At 43.6% G+C, this 20,148-nt stretch overlaps 1 protein-coding gene across 1 annotated transcript in view; it reads left to right on the top strand.

Moving 5' to 3' along the window:
• Positions 1-1,339: 1,339 nt before the first annotated feature.
• Positions 1,340-20,148, top strand: part of Arl8 (ADP-ribosylation factor-like protein 8) — a 28,992-nt gene continuing 10,183 nt past the window's right edge. The window contains exons 1-2 of the mRNA XM_068393166.1: positions 1,340-1,529; positions 8,718-8,872. Coding sequence (XP_068249267.1) covers positions 1,407-1,529; positions 8,718-8,872 — 278 coding nt within the window. The 5' untranslated portion in view covers positions 1,340-1,406. The remainder of the gene's footprint in view (positions 1,530-8,717; positions 8,873-20,148) is intronic.

Genomic DNA, 20,148 nt, shown 5'->3' with positions numbered 1-20,148 from the left:
CTCTCTCTCATCTCTCTCTCTCTCTCTCTCTCTCAATTAATGGATTGAACTTAATCCTGACACCCAACCATAACTAGTCCGCTGTTAGACAAAGACCTCAGACATGTCCTTCCACTCCCATCAGCTTAGGATCTTTCTATGTTATTTAGAACCCGCCAATATTCTTAGTTCGTCAATCCACCGTCTTCTCTCCCTTCCCTTGCTTCTTTTAGGTATCTCTAGGGACCCATTCTGCTGTTCTTAATGTCCGTCTGTTATCAGCCATTCTCAGTTTAAGTCCTGTCCATGTCCATTTCTTTTTTTCTTAACTGTTGTTAGAATATCCTCTACTTTAGTTTGTTCCTTACTGTTATTCCCATTATTATTCTTTCCACAGCTCTTCAAGTTGTAACTAGCCTATGTTCTAAGGCTTTAGTAAGGTACCATGTTTTTTTATGCATAAGTTAATACTGTAGGACCATCTCTTCAAAATACTTTTCTCTTTAGAGAATATATCTTTCAATATCTATCTGTCTATCTATCTATCTATCTATCTATATATATATATATATATATATATATATATATATATATATAGAGAGAGAGAGAGAGAGAGAGAGAGAGAGAGAGAGAGAGAGAGAGAGAGAGAGAGAGAGAGAGAGAGAGAGTTTCGAAAAAATATGACCTTCGAAGATCGGATTTGTCAAGTAAAGAACGTAGTTTTTCCTCGAAATAGCAGTTCACGTGGTTGCATGATTATTATTCGTGTTAATGGTCTCCTCTTTTGTACAACACAAACATACTGTACGTACACACTCCCCAGAGAGATGAGAGAGAGAGAGAGAGACGAGAGAGAGAGAGAGAGAGAGAAGAGAGAGAGAGCATGTACGGATATTAGTTCATTTGCTTTCAATGTGTTATTGCATATTATTGTGAATTTCTTCGATTTTCTTGATGAAATCTTGTGATCAATATAACAATTTACGGAGAATTTTGGTCATTGGTTACTGCGCTGGGACCTAAGTTCCAGATGTTACTCCAAGTAGGATATCAATCGTTTCCTTAAAGCGTTAACTCAAGCATAAACACTATAGTCACGTGTTCTAATTAGTTTATAGCCAATATACATCGTAATAACTGTGTTCAGGTAAACCCAATAGATCCCATTTTCACATCCAGCTCTAGACTCGGCTAAAGATACGAAGAAAACCCAACCAAATGAACTGGGTTCACCTTCGACACCTTATAAATCAGGTGTAGGAAAGATCTGGTAGATAATGAAGCGATGCTCTTTTGTTAGTAAGGTTCCCAATCCCTTATAGATAATCAAAGTCTTCTTTCGTCTATTGGTGTTTGGGTGCTGCTGTTTAGTCATAGTACAAGTGACAGCGAATCGGGTGTTTTTCCAGTCTCGTGACCCTTCTAAGATGCTGGCCTTAATCAACAGAATATTGGACTGGTTTAAGAGCCTCTTTTGGAAGGAGGAAATGGAACTTACTCTCGTAGGGTTACAATATTCAGGAAAAACGACTTTTGTCAATGTTATTGCCGTAAGTATTGGTGTTTTCTTTAGGCGTTGGCGACGTCACTTATTGTTCCAAGATTGGTTTCGGCTTAGCAAATACTGCCCTTATTTTAATATTTAATCCTATATTATTTTCGTAAAACGGAGTTTTATTTCTTTATCAAGTAATTAGCTGTACTGCATTTCATTATGATACTTTTTTCATTATTTACGGACCTTGAGAGTAACGGGATATAAAAGGTATAGCCTGGCGGCGCCTTACCATTGATTAAAGCTTTTGGAGAAGTCTGTCTAGCCTAATTTATGTCTAGGTAATATTTCTTCTTAATGTTTTGAGTTTTATATTGAACTTTTAATGGGAAATCAATGAGCTTCTTGTTCTTTTACTCTTTTTGACAAGCCGATTGTAAGAGATTTTTTTTTATCAAGTCCAATCTGTCATGTCATATTTGACATAATTTGCCTTGTGTAATAATTAGTTATTATATAATTACTCTTGCTTTGGTATTTAATTTGACATGTGGAGTAAAATAATAAGTAAGGTAGAAGCTGCAGTTCTCTGATATCATAATTTCATGTTTGGAACAAAGCCTAACCCAACCTAATTTGGTGAATGACCCTTTCTAACATCTGATACTACTTCAGTTCCATTCCTTCAATAGTTTAGCTATGCATATCTGAGGTATTATTCTACTGTATTACAGGGCATTGTAACTAGGAAAAAAACTACTTTTTTCCTATAGAAAAAATCATGTTATTTACTACAGGAAAACATATTTTCTGTTCGAAATCAGAATCTTTGATAAAGTAAAACTTTACCATATCTGATACTCTACAGTCTGCAAACAACACTTAAAAGTTCTAGACTGACCAAAAATCATGGAATTCCTTTACCCTCACAATTCCTATGTTAGCACCTTACATCATATTGGTACTAAACTTTATATTAAAGTGAGGGAGCCTTTGTATATCAGCGGCCAGTTCCTCCTGCTTGTATAAAAAATAGACAACTAACCTAAACTACAAGTCGTGTCCTTACCTAAGAGGGGACGCCTAACGCTCCCCTGCGACCCCCCTTTTGACTGCCGTATTCTAAGTCAGCCGTCATCATACATGCAGGTGGCCGCTATCATACATGCACCCCAAAGTGACAAACTACATTGAAAATTGGCGGTAAGGAATATTAAGTGGTGGTCTCAGTATTTGAGTTGTAATGAATCTTAATTAATTGATGTTTTTATCTAACACCCTAATTAGCTGGCATACGAAGGTACCCAATTCTTGTAGGTTCCAAAGGTACCCAATTCTTGTAGGTTCCAAAGGTACCCAATTCTTGTAGGTTCCAAAGGTACCCAATTCTTGTAGGTTCCAAAGGTGCCCAATTCTTGTAAGTTGTTTCAAGATTTTTATTCTTATTGTCAAGTCTGCCTTGATGTTTTGGTTTCTGTTCCCAACAATAACAATGATCTTATTGTCGATATTGTATGTTCGTGCAAATCAAACTTCATAGGAGCTCTCATCATGGTTGATATATGAGGATTTATGTTTTATGCTTTTGTTTCAATATGAGGTGATGTGCCTGTGATCAGAAATCTCAGGGTTTTAGTGTTATGTTGCTCTCAAGGCATCCTTGGGCAGCCTATTGGTGGAGATTAGTTTTTGTAAACTGAGTATAATCTGTCATATCAAATCAAACTTACTAAGCTAAATGTGATTTTTGGTTATTGTATGATAGCTGTTGTTTGGTTATTTAACTTCTCGTCAATTACTTTTGATGTCAGGATGTCAGAGAACTTCAAGTGTTAGTTTCGAACGAGACTTTGAATGAGGTAAGGACTGTAGTTCTCCGTTATTTGTTTTCCATATTTCGGACAAAGTCTAAGTCAACCTAACTTGGTGATTGATCCTTTCTGATATCTGGTATTACTCCAGTGCAATTCACTCGACAGTTGAGCGATATAGATCTGATACCCCTCAGTCTGCAGACAACACTAAAGTTGTAGATTGACCAAATGTCATGGAATTCCTTAGACCTCACACTTCCTCTGTTAGCATCTGACATTTATATTAATAAACTTTTATTAAACAAATTGACAAACTTGGCCATTGAATCCTTGTAATAATTAATATCAAGTGGTTCTCATGACAGGGGTTGTAATGAATATTAATTGATTGATGTTTATATCAGACACCTTAATAGTCTGTCATAGAAAGGTACCAACTTCCAGCAATTTGTCACAGGGTTTTCATTCCTTTTGCCAATTTAGCTAAGTCTGCCTTGATGTTTCTTTGTTATCAACAGTAACAATCATCTTATTGTCTGTAATGCTGTATATGTTCCTGTGTATCAAACTTCATAGGAGCTCTCATGTTTGGGATGTTATATCTTGGTTTCAATATTATTTGTTATGTGTACTGAATTTCATAGATACAGTATTATTATTACTAGCTAAGCTACAACCCTAGTTGGAAAAGCAGGGTGCTATAAGTCCAAGGGATCCAACAGGGAAAAAAGCCCAGTGAGGAAAGGAAATTAAGAAATAAACTGCAAGAGAAGTTCAAGAACATTAATAACATAAGTAAATCTTTCTTATATACTGTAAACTATAATTTCAAAATAACAAGAGGAGAGAAAAGATAGAACAGTGTGCCTGAGTACCCTCAAGCAAGAGATCTCTATCCCAAGACAGTGGAAGACCATGGTATAGAGGCTGTGGCACTACCCAAGACTAGAGAACAATGGTTTGATTTTGAAGTGTCCTTCTCTTAGTAGAGCAGCTCTTCTACCCTTACCAAGAGGAAAGTAGCCACTGAACAACTACATTGCAGTAGTTAACGTCTTGAGAGAAGAAGAATTCTTTGGTAATTTCAGTGTTGTCAAGTATATTAGGAAAAAGGAGATGTGCCGAGATTCATTCGATACCACTATCAGCACGCTTCATTCCAGGCAAGAAGAATGTGCTCGCTGACAACCTGAGCAGAGCAGCTCTGATAGTGAGTTCCGAATGGTCTTTGGATCATCCAGTAGCCAAGAAAGTCCTGACTTTGTGGGGTTCTCTGACGCTGGATCTCTTCATAACGGCTCTGAACTTCAGGCTCCCGTTGTATTGCTCCCCAGTCCCAGACCCTAAGGCTCTCTGGCAAGATGCATTCCAACAACGGTGGGACAACATTGACATGTACGCCTTTCCCCCGTTCTGTCTGATGAGGAGGGTACTCGACAAGACCAGAACATCAATCAACCTCTCAATGACCCTCATAGCTCCGCTGTAGGATCATGTGGAATGGTTCCCGGACCTTCTGCAACTCCTAACTGAGCCTCCAAGATAACTCCCTCCACGACATGATCTGCTCAGACAACCACATATCAACATCTACCACAAAACCGTAGCTTTGTTACGACTTTTCACCGGAAGACTATCTAGCATCTCCTCACTGAGAGAGGATTTTTGCATTAAGTTGCGAACAGGATGTCTGGATACCTGCGGAAATCAGCAGCAGCAGTCTACCCGGCAAAGTGGAATGTCTTCTTTGGGTGGTGTGGTGGAAGGGGTATTTCTCCACTTGATGCCACGATTCCAGCAATAGCGTAGTTCTTCGTGTATTTGCGTGAAGAAATGAGACTTTGTCTCGGTGGTAAAAAGCTATCGCTCAGCCTTAAGTCTCACTCTGAAACTGAATGGAATAGACATTTCCTCGTCGCTAGATCTTTCCTTACTCATACGGAGTTACTAACTTACCTATCCTCAGTCTGAAGTGAGACCTCCCCCATGGAACGTGGTTCGAGTTCTTTGGTCTCTAAAGAGGCATCACTATGAACCAATATGCCAGGCAACAGATCGCCACCTGACTTGGAAGACTGTGTTCCTGCTCGCTTTAGCTTCAGCCAAACGAGTCGCAAACTTCATGGTCTCATACGACGTCGTGTATTCAAGGGGATGGGGGTGAGGTATCGTTCAGCTTCGTCCCTGAGTTTGTTGCCAAGACTCTGAACCCGGGGGGTGCCAGATCCCCGATTCGACTCCTTCCAGATTACGAGGCTCTGCTCTATAACAGACAACCCAGACCATCTCTTACTCTGCCCAGGGAGGAGTTTGAGGCTTTACCTAAAAAAGACAGCAGCAGCCCGTCCCCATGTGCCCTCACTATTCGTCAGCACAGGGAGGAACAAGAGGAGGATCACCAAGAATACCATCTCTGGTTGGATTTGCAGGGTCATACACCATGCCCTGAATCCAGATCATCCTCCGTCACGTCGCCCCAGAGCCCACGATGTTAGGGGCTTAGCTACTTCTCTGGCCTTCAAAAGAAATTTCTCTGATGCATGTTGTACAGGCTGGGGTGTGGAAACACTAAACCACTCCAAGACGTGTCCCACAGGAGGCTAGATACGTTTTCTATTGGTCCTGTGGTGGCTCCACAACAGCTGGTCTAATACCTCAAGTTCCTTATTGGACAAGTAGTAGAAGGTTAAGGGCACTGTTACCCAGATTTAGTCTTCGTGAATGAAAAGGTATGATTGACTCTTATTCTTTTCTTCATCCTTCCCTCTCGAGGAAAGCAGCAGCCAGGGTTCTCTGCACAAGCTGACCTCAAACCACTGCAAGTAAACCATGCACCCTTGTGTACCAATTATTGGGTCATTACTGTTGCGTCCCCATACCCTATGAAGGTGGTACAGTATTGGGAAAGTCTCGGTTATAACAGTTTTTCCTATAAAGACTTTGAATAACTTTTACCTTGACAGTCACACTGCTTATCTTGAGACACAGCTTGCGTAGGCCGCAGACTTTACGTAGCAAGGTATAGCGTGGTGTAGGGACTCCTTATATTTGGTACCAACCTACTCAAGGAGCCCCGGGTAAAGCCAAGAAGCCAGATTGGCAGGGATGTCCACTCTCCTAATGGGGGAGTCACCCCTAATAAACAGCGTAGGTTTGTACTGTATTCCATTGACGGAACAAATGATGAATTCGGAGAAAATTTGTATTTTTCCTAACGATACAAACCTTTAGCTATTTATACAAACTTGCTCGCCGACTCTATCCCCCTTGAAGTCCTACCTCCGAGCAAAGTGAGCATAATTACAGGCGTGAGAGTGGGACGGGTAGCTAGCTACCCTCCCCCCCCCTCACCACTAATTAGCGGTATGGGTAGTTAACCCCTGCTAAATTTTAATGGCTCATCCTTTCAGTATCCCCGAAAGTAATATCTCTGATAAATAGCTAAAGGTTTGTATCGTTAGGAAAGATACAAATTATCTCCGAATTTGTCATTTTTATACAGTACTGTAGGCTATTTGTCATTTGAATTATTTTTATAAACTCACAACTGTTTGTTCCTATGCATATACAAATCTTTTGTCCTTTAAATAGGTAGATGTTTTCAGCATGAGTTGAAATGGCTGTTAATGGGGTAGTTAACAAGAGGGGATGAGAAGCCCGGCCCCTCCACTTGTCGGAAGAGCTTCATGTTGTTTTTGGCTGCAACTGAGTACAGACGTGCCTTAAATCAAACCTTTTATTTTCTTTTCTTTTTAATAAAATGAATGCTGGCTGTTGTTTGTTGTTGCAATGTATGTGAAGCAAGAGAGTTCCTCTAGTGTTCAATTTCTGGCCAACAATGGTGACACTCAAAAGTAAGAGATTCTAGATAATCCATTAAGAGACTTTACTATGAGAAGCTACCGTACGTCCATAGTACCTTCTCAGACACAAGATGATGCTGACGAGGGGAAGAAGGGTGGTGCCCATCAACTTCAAATCGGCAGCAGCAGCAGACACTCCTTCCCACTCGAGAGGGAGTACTCTTGCAAAATCTGAACTGCCAATAATGATATAGAAGGAAAAGCATAATATTAAAATGGCTAGTTGATGGAGCCTGCAGTATGTTTGTATTCTCCGATGGGTAATAACAAGGTGGATATTCAGTTTGCTGGATGGGGCTGGTGCTTTCCTGCCTCCTGTCAGTAACTACAGACATCTCATTATAAATTTCAGAATCTTAGTCCCAGCTATGCTAAAAACATATTCCTATCAAGTTAAGGAGGAAGCTTTGTATCTGTGTAGGAACATATATGAATAGAAATATTCCAGGCCAGGCAGAAGACGTGATAGCCCTGTGCAAGGCTCTTTTTAGCAAGAGCACTCTTCAAGTCATACACGCTCAATCGTTTGTGGCTGAAAGGCTTCAGTTCTCTCTCTCACTTGACCTGCTCATAATGAAGAAGAATAGGAAACTTCCTGGATTCTACCAGTCCCAGACTTTCACAAAAGTTCGACGACACCTTCCAACATCTTAGGGAATCCTAGACACTTACGCTTTTCCGCAATCTCGTTTCTCAGTTCACCAATTTCCCAAAACTTTAGAATCGGAGGGACCTTGATTGCTACCAAGCAGCCACATATCGAATGGTACCCAGATTTGACGTTTCTCTCTTTCATAGTCGGAGTTCCTTGATTTTCATGATAAAGTTACCACTTAGTCTATGATCCAGTTTTAAACTTGGAATCGGATTTGGACACTTAATGAGAATAGACAGGACTCTAGAGGAGGGGGGAGGACTGGTGCACAGTCTTGTCCTAGATACCTTGAGCCATATGGAGCATGGTGCGAATACTCAGGTCTTTTTAACAGACCCTGTTGAGCCACACGAACCATGTCATGAGTCCTCAGGTCTCTTAAATGGACCCACTCAAGTGGGAAATATCCTCGGCAAAGCTATGACTTATCCTTCAGTATGGAACAAAATAGGAAAGAGGTCCTAACAATGTTTTCTTTCTAGTTTTATGAAACTATCCCCTCAAAAATATTTACTTGTCTTGGGGATCACTTACAATAGAGTTCCCGTGTGTCAATAAAATTACAAAATATACTGTAATTAGAAAAAGAGGTCTATAAAATGATTTTGTGAAAGGCTCATAAGGTATTAACCATGTATACAATATGTATCAGTGTCATTAGTTTTATGCCTAGTATTGTAGTTTTATGTTTTTTGTAGGGTTAGTCAATTCATATTTCAGAAAGTTATTGGCAGTAGAGGAATTTAAGGGTTTTTGCTTGTGAGAGAGAGTTTTTCCTTTACACAAACTTAAAAATAGTTCAAGGTTTAAATATTTCAATATTAATTATGCTCTGTCTTATGGCAAAAATCTGGTCATGTTTTTGTGTTTAACATAATTAGCCTAAATTAATTAAAATGTGTCTTTTCCAGTCTGGGCAGTTCAGTGAAGATATGATACCAACAGTTGGTTTCAACATGAGGAAAATTACAAAGGGCAATGTTACCATAAAAGTTTGGGATATCGGAGGACAACCGAGATTTAGATCTATGTGGGAGCGATACTGCAGAGGTGTAAATGCCATAGTGTAAGTTTCCATTTTTTTGAGAAAGGTGGTTTCCGTGGGTAAATATATTATGTAGGTATTCAAAGAATGTTTTTCTTTTTTTCTAACTTTGTTCCCAACCACATTTTGTTATCTTATCTGTTGTTGATTTTTCTATATTTGCACATCAGTTTTAGACTTCTTTTTTTTTTATAACAGGCTGGTTAACAGTATTTTAGATTATCTTTATACTTTTTTTTTTTTTTTCTTGGTAACAGGCTGGGTTAACACTATTTTGTATAAGTTTGGCTTAAGGTATCTTAGTCTGGTAGACCCTCTCATTAGTCTGACCATAGCAGTATCTAGTGTACTGTCCTCTTTATTACATGTACTTGGTTTTATTTATTGTTAGTACGATATTGGCATCTCCAGATGTACAATTGTACTATTCCCTACAGGTATATTTATTGTTGATGCTGGTTTCACGATTTACTGAGTTATAAAGTAAAAAAAATATTTTACACACTGGTGGTTCACATACTTTGCACTACTGTTGAATATGAAATTGAATGTGCACATGGAAGAAATCTAGCTAGCTTGTAATGCCCCACACTAGAAAACTGTTGTACAAGAATATTTAATGGCTTATTATTTACATGCATTAATATGTTTTTGTACAGTATATTTGATCCTTTATGGTCGTGCCCTTCTGTTTAGATTTGCTTGACAGGTTTATGTCCTTTTTCTCAAAGTTTTCAATTTAGTTATGTTGAATCCTGTTAGATGGTTTTGTAGGTAGTTGGGAAGGAATTAGATGCTTGCTGATATAATGCATGTAATTTTGAAATAGGTTGACTCAATGCCTATGTATTATTGTAAAGAAAGTCATATTCCTTAGAAGGTGATCCTCATTTTGTTTTTGTATAGGTCATAAAAAAGCTTCAAGTTATGATATTACAGTACTGTGATACATGATCCTGTTCATATTTTGAAGGAAAAAAATTTCCTAATATGGTTTGACAAAGAAAAATGGTTTATCTTGAGGATAATTAATTGCATAAGTGCTACATCCTTGAAAGGCAATTGATGTCACAATCACCACATTGAACTTACTGTATTTGAAATTTTAGTGTAGACTACAGTAGTATTTGCATAAAAATAATTGCTCATCAGTTTCTGGTTATGTAAAGCCCATCAATTTCTGGTTATGTAAAGCCCATCAATTTCTAATAGAATTGGTCTGCTTTAGAACAGTTGCCAGGTGTACTGCTTTTCTTCATTAGGTTGAGAAGATAGAATAGATGAAAGGTGGTTTAGGGAAGTCAGTTTATATCTTTACCTTTATTATTACTCTGTGATGTTTTAATAACATTTGTTCCTACACATATACAAAACTTTTCTTTTAACTAATTAGACGAAGTGTTTTCAGCAGAGCTGGATCAGCCGTTGAATTTGTTAATAAGGTAGTTAACGACAGATGGCGAGCACTTTTGTCTTTAGCCTACTTTTGCGTTCTAACCAAAAGTTTTTATCTGCTTCTTTTTTTAGCTGAAAGTGAATGTTTGCCATTTGTTATGGACGTGAAGGAGATTCGTACTTGCTAGGGAAAAGACTTATGTTGTAACTGGTTTGTCTAAACTGGCTGTAGACACTTTTTTTTGTGCGTCGTGTAAGGGGCATGGTTGCTCGCAGTGATCTCCAAGTGTTAATTTAGGCCGTGGCCTCCTGTTCAGTGGCAAGTGTACATCTTAAAGGGTAGGAAAAGCTAAGCCTTCTTCAGTGTCTGTCTTGGCAATACCCAAGAAGACGCCAAGGAAGGCGCTGCTTCTGGGCGTACACCCCTGGCTCGGTCCCTGTTGTGAATGTGTCAGGAGCAAGGAGATATTGGGTCTATGTCTGTGTCCTTTACAGGTTCTGGTGGTGTGTGAGGCTCCCCCAGTGATTACAGCACACCATTGGAAGATGGAATCTCTTTTCCTGTTGCGGTACGAACTGCTGATAAGTGTGACCTAAGGAATGCTTGAGCCCCCTTAGATCTTTCTACCTTGTCCCTGTGTTCTTGATGTTGACACCAGTGACTAAAGGTATGGTTTGGTGTTACCCAGTGGTGTGGGATTTCAGTTGGCCCTCCTTATACACGGAGTATGTTAAGGTAACAGACAGGCACGAAGATGAGAATCTAAGAATGCTTCCTGCCCTAGGATGGGACTAACTCATAGCCTACCAACTCGCTGACCATTGCCTGCCTGCTTTTGACTAACACGCCAGGTAACTAACTGTACTGTGCTACGTTTTTTTCACATGCTTTATATCATGGTATTTTAGTTCGTAAGACTTTTCTCCAGTAATTTTACGTATTAACAGAGCTTCATTACAAGGTAAGACGTCACATAACACAAAAGTTATCGCACAACATACGATGTATTCATAATAAGTAAAAAAAATACTTGTTAATTTCTAACAATACAAGTCATGATTTTTTAGAATGCAATAATTTCTGCTTAAATTTGTCTGTCTGAGCTAACGAAATCTATTGTCATGTTTTAAGGTTTTATATACTGTACAGTATAATACTGTAAATGGCAAATTTGAAAGTAATTTATATTTTTCCTAATGATACCTTGAGCTCTTTGTTAGGGATATACTTTAGGCAAAACTGGAAGACTATCCACAAGACTTAGCGAGGTGACACGCACAACGGTTTTGTCTCGTTGCTTTTGATTGCAGGCAGAACTTAGAGGGGGACAGGTGATGGCAGGCCAATCTATATACAGAGCTCAAGATTTGTATCAATAGTAGTACCAGCCGAACTCAGTTGAGTTCCTCATCAGGCTGGGAGGGACGTAGAGAGGAAAGGTTCCTTTTTTTCATTTGTTTGATGTCGGCTACCCCCCAAAACTTGGGGAAGTGCCTTGGTATATAGATTGATAGGCTTTTCATGTAGGAGCATCAAGAGTGCAGGTTGCAAATTTCCTTTTCTTTTACCAAGAGAAGTGCCTTTCTGTTGCAGCTGTCAAAGGCTACTGCTCAGCCTTGAGCATGGTCTTTTGATTGAAGGGTATGGACTTCTGCTTGTGAGAGTTTTTAATGCGCATGAGGAGCTTGAAGCAGTCTTGCCCACTGCCAGGACCTAAATCCCCTGGAGTAGAACATGACCCTTGTTCTCAAGGTGCTTAACACAAACTCATTTCAAGCCATTGACAAGGTCATCAGACTGGGATATAACTCTCAAGATAGTCTTTGTTAGCCTTAGCATTAATGAAGGGAGTAGGCCAGTTGCACTGTTTCATACTTAGTTACCCATGCCGAGTGGTGGAAGGAGCTTTCCTTTAGTTTTGTGCCAGGGTTCATGACCTAAAAACCAGGTACTTTGGTACACAGTCCCAGGTTCGAGACCTTCTCCATCTCCTTTCTAAGGGAAGAGTCGAGTGGTGATCAAGAGGTAATGCTTTTGTGTGGTGTGAGGGCTGTGGCGCTAATGGAAAAGGATCCGACATCTCGGGCCCGAGTGTCAGTAACTCTTCCTTAGCACGGGCAGGATCAAGAAAAAGGTGTCAATGAACACGATCTTTCTGGCTTTGTGAGGTTATCCGTAGAACGTAAGCCTTGAGCTCTTAGAAGGTCAAGGTACAAACTAGGACCAGAGCTCACAATGTTAGGGGTATAGACCCCACCCTGACCTTTTAAGAGGAATCTTTCAATCGGCCAGATGATGAAGGCTGGGTAATCTCGTAATGCCAGACTACCTTCACTGGTTTCTACATGTGGTATTATACCCGCAAGTCCCTCGACACCCTTCTGCTTGATCCTGTGGTGGCTGCTCAAGTAATGGTGTAGTAAGGTTAGGTCCCACATGGGATAAGATGCATCTTGTTTATGGTAATTCATAGATGTAAGTTGGGAATGAAAGGTAGATTACTGACTTTTTTCATTTTTCTGCCCCCTCTCTTTGGGACAAAGCGGTTGAAGCATTACTTGGTGGATCTGACTTGATGCTAGTCAGCTACACTTCTGAGCCTCATTCTTTAGAATCTATAGAGGTATCTCCCCCATACTCCCTAGACGAGGTGAAGTATGTGGATTAGATGTCAACCTGTTGATGATCTTACACCATGTACTGTATAGTATTCCAGACTGCTATCACCTTTTTGAGGAATGGATTAGTCCTTTGAACACGTGCCAATCTTTATAGATAGATTATGTTCTATCAGCCTATTGTATTATTTGATAGACAGACAGATAAAGAAGTGGTTGGAGTCATCACCTTTGTTCCCATATGGTGCCTAGCACATTGACACATCCTGGGAAGAGAAACAACCATTTCTGTTCTAGGGTACCTTTCAAACCACCAAACAGTAAGACAGTTTTAAAGGATGAAAGGTATGTATATGTGTAGGAGCACATATCAAATTTTATAAGTAATTTGCATTTGTTCCAACACAGAGACTTACCTCGAACTACTTTGTTAGGAGGTACCTGGAATCTCCTCTCAACCGACCAGAGTTTTGTGTAGTTTACCCTACTTTCGTTTTACTGTGAGGACTACCCCAGGCGGAAGGATACGTGCCCTGAGGCTAGTCCCGGGCTAGGTCGCGTGTTTGCTTGGGTCTCGACCCTCAGTAAGTTCTCTGGTCGTGTCGTGATATCATCTCGACCCTCTCCTTGTCTCAGTGCGACCCTTTGTGTCCCCGACTCGTGTGTCCCACGTGGTTCCCGCGTGGCCCGCTATACTTTCCCTTGTGCTCTCGCGTGTCCGCTTGTTTTCCGTTGTGCTTTCCCTTGTGTTTTTAAAGTGTTCTCTTGCCCTTATTATTCTTTCCCGCTGCATTCCTGTGTCTTGCAGTATTGTGTTAGTGCAGTATGGAGCATCATCGCCGTTGTCCTGGGCCTAAGGCTGGAAAATCGTGTGGCGCCTTCTTGTCTAAGCCTGAGGTGGACCCGCACTCCCTTTGCTCTTCGTGCAGGGGTAGAGTTAGCTCTCCTTCGGACACGTGTCTGGAGTGTGTGTCGTGGACCGAAGTGCAGTGGGTGAGGTTTGGAACGAAGAAGTCGTCTTCTAAACGCTCGCCCAGGAAGTCCAGCATTTCTTCGACCGCGACGTCTACAGGAGAGAAGTCTGACAGGGTCCCTTCTTCATCCCCTACCCAGAGTAGGGGACGAGGGAAGTCCGTTGCGGGGAAGAAACCAATGGTTCTTCCCCAGGAGTCGTGTCTTCGGGATTCTGGGGTAGCTGATCCTGTGGGAGGCCTGAAAGTTTAATTTGTGGGGGTCCGCAAGACGATGCCCTTGTGCATGGGGGGCACGTCTCTTCGGACGACCCTATGTGGAATAAAGATGTCCCTGTATCTTCACCAGCTTCGTGGATTTATGTTTCAGGTGCCTCCGCAGCTGAAGGAGCCCCAGGAAAAGAAGATTCGCCGTTAGAAGATCCCTTCGGAAGGGGGCCCCCTGAGAACTCCCTGTACAGTAGGTCACCTTTGAGGGGAGAGGACGGCCTTGGGTCCTGGTTTTAGAATATTGATCGTCCGATCTCTCTCCCAGCCCCTCTATCAGCGGTTCCCGACGTCTTCCTTCAGCCTTCGACATCTGGTACCCAGAAAATGGTGAAAGCGGACGCGCCCGTCTCTCGGAACTGTTACGAGGAGTCGTCAGAGTCCTCGGAGGTATGCTCATCATTGTCGTCAGAGGAGGAAGCGTGGAGAAGACACCGTCGAAGGAGGGACAAATCCAGGAGACGGCGCTCCCCTCGAGGTCACGGCATGGGAGGAAGCGGTCAAGGTCCCCGAAGAAGAAAACCAGGAGTAATTCACCGAAGGAGCAATGGGTCCTCGTCCCCCGCATGAGCTCGCGGACTTTACTACTCTCCCGAGCACTGCGGGTTGGCTTCCCGGAGAGAGTCCTCCTAGAAGGGCCTCCACCAGCCATAGAGTTGACCCTCACAAAGACCCAAGGAGCTCTTCGGACAGGCGTAAGGCCGCGAAACAGGCTTCTCTACCTGCCCAGCGGAGGGAGTTGCCTTTTCGGATGGGCAGACTCGTCTAGTTGGCTCAGCCGAGCGATATAGATGGACGGCTTCCTCTGTCGGGCAAATCCACGGAAGCCTCGCCCCCTTTGAAGAAAGGAAAACGGAGGACGGAGGTTCCCGCGCCCTCCTCAATGCCCATCCTCGGACCACAACCTGGTGCGGAGGCCCCCGTCAGTACGGTTCCTCAACCTCGGACGGAGGGCGCGGACGCCCCCGTCAGTACGGTTCCTCAACCTCGGACGGAGGGCGCGGACGGCGACACTGAAGTCGCGCCAGCGGAGGACTCCGCTTATAGGAGGGTTATTGGTCTGATTCGCCATCACCACAGGATCGAGGAACAACTTCCTACGGACGAGGATGCCTGGCGGTCTAGCCTTAATAGACTAATGGAGGAGCCCGTCCAACAGAAGCCCTCCTTAGCCCTACCTGTAGCCAGAGATGTGAGGCTTGGCCGTGCTTACATAGACAAGGTTGTGGCACGAAATGCTGAAGGTTCCAAGGTTCAGGGGTCCTCTAAGTTACTCCAGGGGTTGAAGTCCCAAAGTAAATACTATTGGATGGAAGGACAGCCACAAGGAGCCAGCAAATTGGAAGACTCCTTGGAAGTTTTAGGTCAGGGAACTTCGGAAGACAGGGCTTCCTCAGCTCCTATCTGTTTTTCTCCATCGGAGGCGACGATGATAGACGAGATGTCCAAAGATCTCGTCAACGTTGCCTCATGGTTAGACTGGTGGGCCTCGACACTAGTAGGCATCGAGGCTTCCACCGACTCTGCAGTGCCGTCCAACCAAGCACTGTTAAAGGAACTTATCAGCTCCGGAGGGCGGGCCTTGAAGTTCCTAACTTTTCAGTCCCTAGCGTTATCCACCAACTGGGTTCTGCGACGAAGGGACACAGTCTTAAATAAATTGTCCAGGCGTATGCCGGACAGGGAGGCGAGGACCTTGAGGAACCTTTCTGTGTGGGATGACGGACTCTTTCCCCTGAAGCAGACAGAGGAAGTGGGGGAGAAACTGATGAAACGGAAGGAAGTGAACACTCCCAGACCTCATACCATGAGGAGGCCCACTTACAGAAGGCCTTCTCCGGATGGACCGTCGACGTCTCGAGCCCCCACTAACCAGGTGAGGAGAGAGGCCCCGGCTTCCCTGTGGTCTCAGCCTTCGCAGCCCTCCCTCAGGGGCGATTCCACAGGCCCAGCCTCCTATAGAACAGCCCACTCAGCTTCCAGGAGAGGCCAGTCAGGTCACTCCTCTAGAAGGAGGTAGGGTGAGAGGCTCACCACTCCTGCCCAAGCCTCAGGTAGGGGGATGCCTCAAACGATTTTGGCAAGCATGGAAGAATCACGGAGCGGAACCCTTGACGGTAACAGTGTTAAAAGAGGGGTACAGGCTCCCGTTCCTGGCAGATCCTCCACCTCAGGGACCCCTTGAAGAGGGAGGTCTTACAAGTAGTAGTCTCCACTATGTTAACGAAAGGGGCGATGGAAACGGTGCTACAACCGGGTCCAGGTTTCTACAGCCGTCTCTTCCTGGTGGAGAAAGCGACGGGAGGTTGGAGACCAGTCATAGATCAGTCAGCCCTCAACAAGTTTGTGTGCAAGACCAGCTTCAAGAAGTTGGTCCTGGAGTCCTTGAGGGAAGGAGACTTCATGATTACCATAGATCTCAAGGACGCCTATTTCCAGATCCCCATTCACCCCTCCAGCAGAAAGTACCTTTGGGTGAATTGGGAAACCCAGATCTTGCAATTCAAGACTCTTTGCTTCGGCCTGTCGACAGCACCTCAAATCTTCACAAGAATCTTCATGACTGTCTCCATATGGGCTCACGAACGGGGAATTCGTCTGATTCGCTACCTGGACGACTGGTTACTCCTTTCTTCCTCAGAGGCAGTTTTGTAGGAACAAGGTGCGAAGCTACTGCAATTCTGCAAGGTTCTGGGTATCACCATCAACCTGGAGAAGTCACACCTATCTCCCTCACCAGGAGGACGTACTTGGGGATGGTTCCAGACTCCCGACTAGTGAGAGTCTTCCCATCAGAGGAAAGGCTGAACAACCTGGACCAGATCCTCCGTCCCTTCCTATCAGGTCAGCCCAGGAGAGCGAAGGATTGGCAGAGATAGATAGGCCATTTAGTTTCCTTGGAGAAGCTGGTTCCCCAAGGGAGGATGAAACTCAGGGCCATCCAATGGAACCTGAAGGGGCTCTGGAACCAGGTAGGGTCGTCCTACGAAATAATTCCTGTTCTTCCAGGGACGAGGCAATCCTTGGAGTGGTGGAGAGACCGAGCAAACACCCTCAAGGGGATTCCCTTCGCAGGGGAGCCCCCGGAGATGCTCCTCTTCACGGACGCCTCCAAGGAAGGATGGGGAGCTCACCTTCGCGGGGAGTCAGCAAGGGGCTCTTGGATGGAGGTGGAAAAGACGCAGCATATCAACGTCCTGGAGATGAAGGCCGTTCAAAAAGCGTGCCTTCAGTTCGTCGGCCTTCTAAGGGGAAACGCAGTGGCGTTAATGTGCGACAACGCCACAGTAGTAGCCTACATAAAGAAGCAAGGCGGTCTAAAATTGAAGGAGTTGTGCGATCTCACGGAGATTCTGGAGTGGGCCGAGTCGTAACAAGTCGTAATAACAGCAAGGTTCATTCCGGGAAAGAGGAATGTCCTAGCCGACGGACTCAGCAAAATGGACCAGGTGGTAGGGACCGAATGGTCCCTTCATCCAGAGGTAGCAAGTCTCGTCATCCAAAAGTGGGGTTCACCGGTGATGGACCTCTTCACGACCAGACTGAACGCACAACTCCCCGTATTCTGCTCTCCTGTCCCAGACCCAAAGGCGGCATTGGAAGACGCCTTTCAACACAGGTGGGACAATCTCGACGTATATGCCTTCCCTCCCTTCACACTGATCAGGCAAGTGCTCAACAGAGTAAAAACGGCTCTCAATCTAAGGATGACTTTGGTAGCGCCTTGGTGGCCGGAGAGGGAATGGTTCGCGGATCTAAAAGAGCTAGCGTGCCTTCCCCCGTGGTCTCTGCCAGACAGACCAGATCTCCTAAGGCAACCACACTTCCGAAGGTTCCACGACAATCCACGATCTCTGCGCCTTCACGCGTGGAGGTTATCCAGCGGCTCCTGAGGAAAGAAGGTTATTCGGCAGGAACAGCTGAAAGAATGTCTCGTTATCTGAGGCACTCATCGGCAGCGGTGTACCAGGCAAAATGGGCCACTTTCACGAAATGGTGCACTTCCAGAAACATCAAGCCCTTAGGACCCTCGATTCCGGACATTGCGGATTTCCTCTTGCATCTCAGGGACGTGGTGGGCATGTCAATTCCAGCCATCAAGGGAGTCCGTGCAGCGTTAGGCCAAGTTTTCCTCTTGAAAGGCATTGATCTGGGTTCCTCTAGGCACATATCTATGCTTATCAGGAGCTTTGAGCAAACCTGTCCTCCTCATGCCTCCAGGGTGCCACAATGGGATGTAGCTAGAGTTCTGAAAATGCTGAGCGAGCCACCTTTTGAACCTTTGAAGGACATTGTAGATAGAAATCTCACGCTCAAGACGTCTTCCTGTTGGCCTTGGCTTCAGCTAAGAGGGTGGGCGAGATCCATGGTTTGTCCTACGAAGTCTCGCACACAAGAGGTTGGCGAGAGGTCTCCTTTAAGTTCGTTGCTACGTTTGTAGCTAAGACACAAAATCCAGCTGTCTGGGATCCGAGATTCGAAGGGTTCACTGTCCCAGCAATCCAGAAGATTTGAAGTTGTGTCCAGTCAGGGCCTTAAGGAAATATCTGGAGAGGACTGCTAGTTTCCGACCTGGTATCAAGAACCTCTTCGTCTCCACGGGCACAGTGAGAAAGCCGATCTCTAAGAATACCCTCTCCTTTTGGCTTCGACAGGTGACCATCAAGGCCTATAGTAGTGCCGGTCTTCCCCTTCCAGGTAAGCCCAGACCACATGACATTAGAGGTATAAGTACCTCTCTTGCCTTTGAGAGGAACATGGCAGTAGCGCAGATCCTCAGGGCAGGCACCTGGTCGAACCAATCTATTTTCACAGCCCACTACCTCAAGGAATGTTCGAGGAAGTCTCTAGACGGGTTCTTTATAGGGACAGTCATCTCCGCGCTACAAGCGATTTAACGGCCAAAGCCCCAGGTATAATCGCGGTTATCAAGACCAAAAAGACACTGGTTCGTTTTCCCTTTTCCCCTTGTCTTCTCTTTTCTCTCCTTTCCCCGGAGATTTGACCAAGTAGAGACTGAACAAGACATGGATTCACAGTTTCATCACTGGACACAACAGCAAGAAATTTTTGAAGGGTGAGTACTTAGACACTAGTGTGAGCTCTTTGTTTAGTTTTCTTACGGTTTGTTTTCTGTCAACCTTTGGAACCTAGTCTCCTATCTAGGTTCACAGCCGTTCTGCTTAGTTGGGTCTAGGTCAGGTAGACACTCCCACCTCCTAAAGTGTAAGTCTCCTAAGAAAGTAGTTCGAGGTAAGTCTCTGTGTTGGAACAAATCACAAATTTTTAGTAATTTGTATTTTTCCTAACATACTTACCGAGAACTACTTTCGGGTAATGGCCCTCCCTTCCTTCCCCGAGTGCCCTTCTGACCCTTAGTTAATTTTTAACTTCCAAGAACTTACTGAGGGTCGAGACCCAAGCTACCGCGCGACCTGGCTTGGGACTAGCCTCAGGGCACGTATCCCTCCACCTGGGGTAGTCCTCACAGTAAAACGGAAGTAGGGTAAACTACACAAAACTCTGGTCGGTTGAGAGGAGATTCCAGGTACCTCTTAAGAAAGTAGTTCTCGGTAAGTATGTTAGGAAAAATACAAATTACTAAAAATTTGTGATGTTTCCTAGCTATGCAAACCAGATTCATTTAAAGTTAAACTTCCCACCTCAACCATGTGGGCCAAAGATCAAAAGTGAAGAACTTCCAACAGGTATGGGGGTGATTACTAATCCATCTATCTATCATTAACTACTTTAACAAATTCAATGTCCGTTCCAGCTTTGCTGAAGATGTGTTCTCTATTTTAAAAGAGTCAGGTTTGTATGGCAAGGTAAAATACAAATTCCTTTTTAAAGAAAATTATTTTTCATTTTTTTTTTATACGGTAACTTGAAAGTATATTTGGTTCCTATAGTGTATTTTAACCTTTTTTACTAGTTTATCCTTTTGGAAATTTTAATAATTCAGAATATACCCTGTAATTAATATAATTTTAGCTATTTAGGTAAAGAGGTCTATATATAATTGTTGGTTTAGAAAGAGCATAA

The sequence above is a fragment of the Palaemon carinicauda genome, chromosome 19 (genome assembly GCF_036898095.1).
Source record: "Palaemon carinicauda isolate YSFRI2023 chromosome 19, ASM3689809v2, whole genome shotgun sequence".
NCBI lineage: Eukaryota > Metazoa > Arthropoda > Malacostraca > Decapoda > Palaemonidae > Palaemon > Palaemon carinicauda.
The sequence above is the reverse complement of the archived record's forward strand: the minus strand, read 5'-3'. Positions and strand labels throughout refer to the sequence as shown.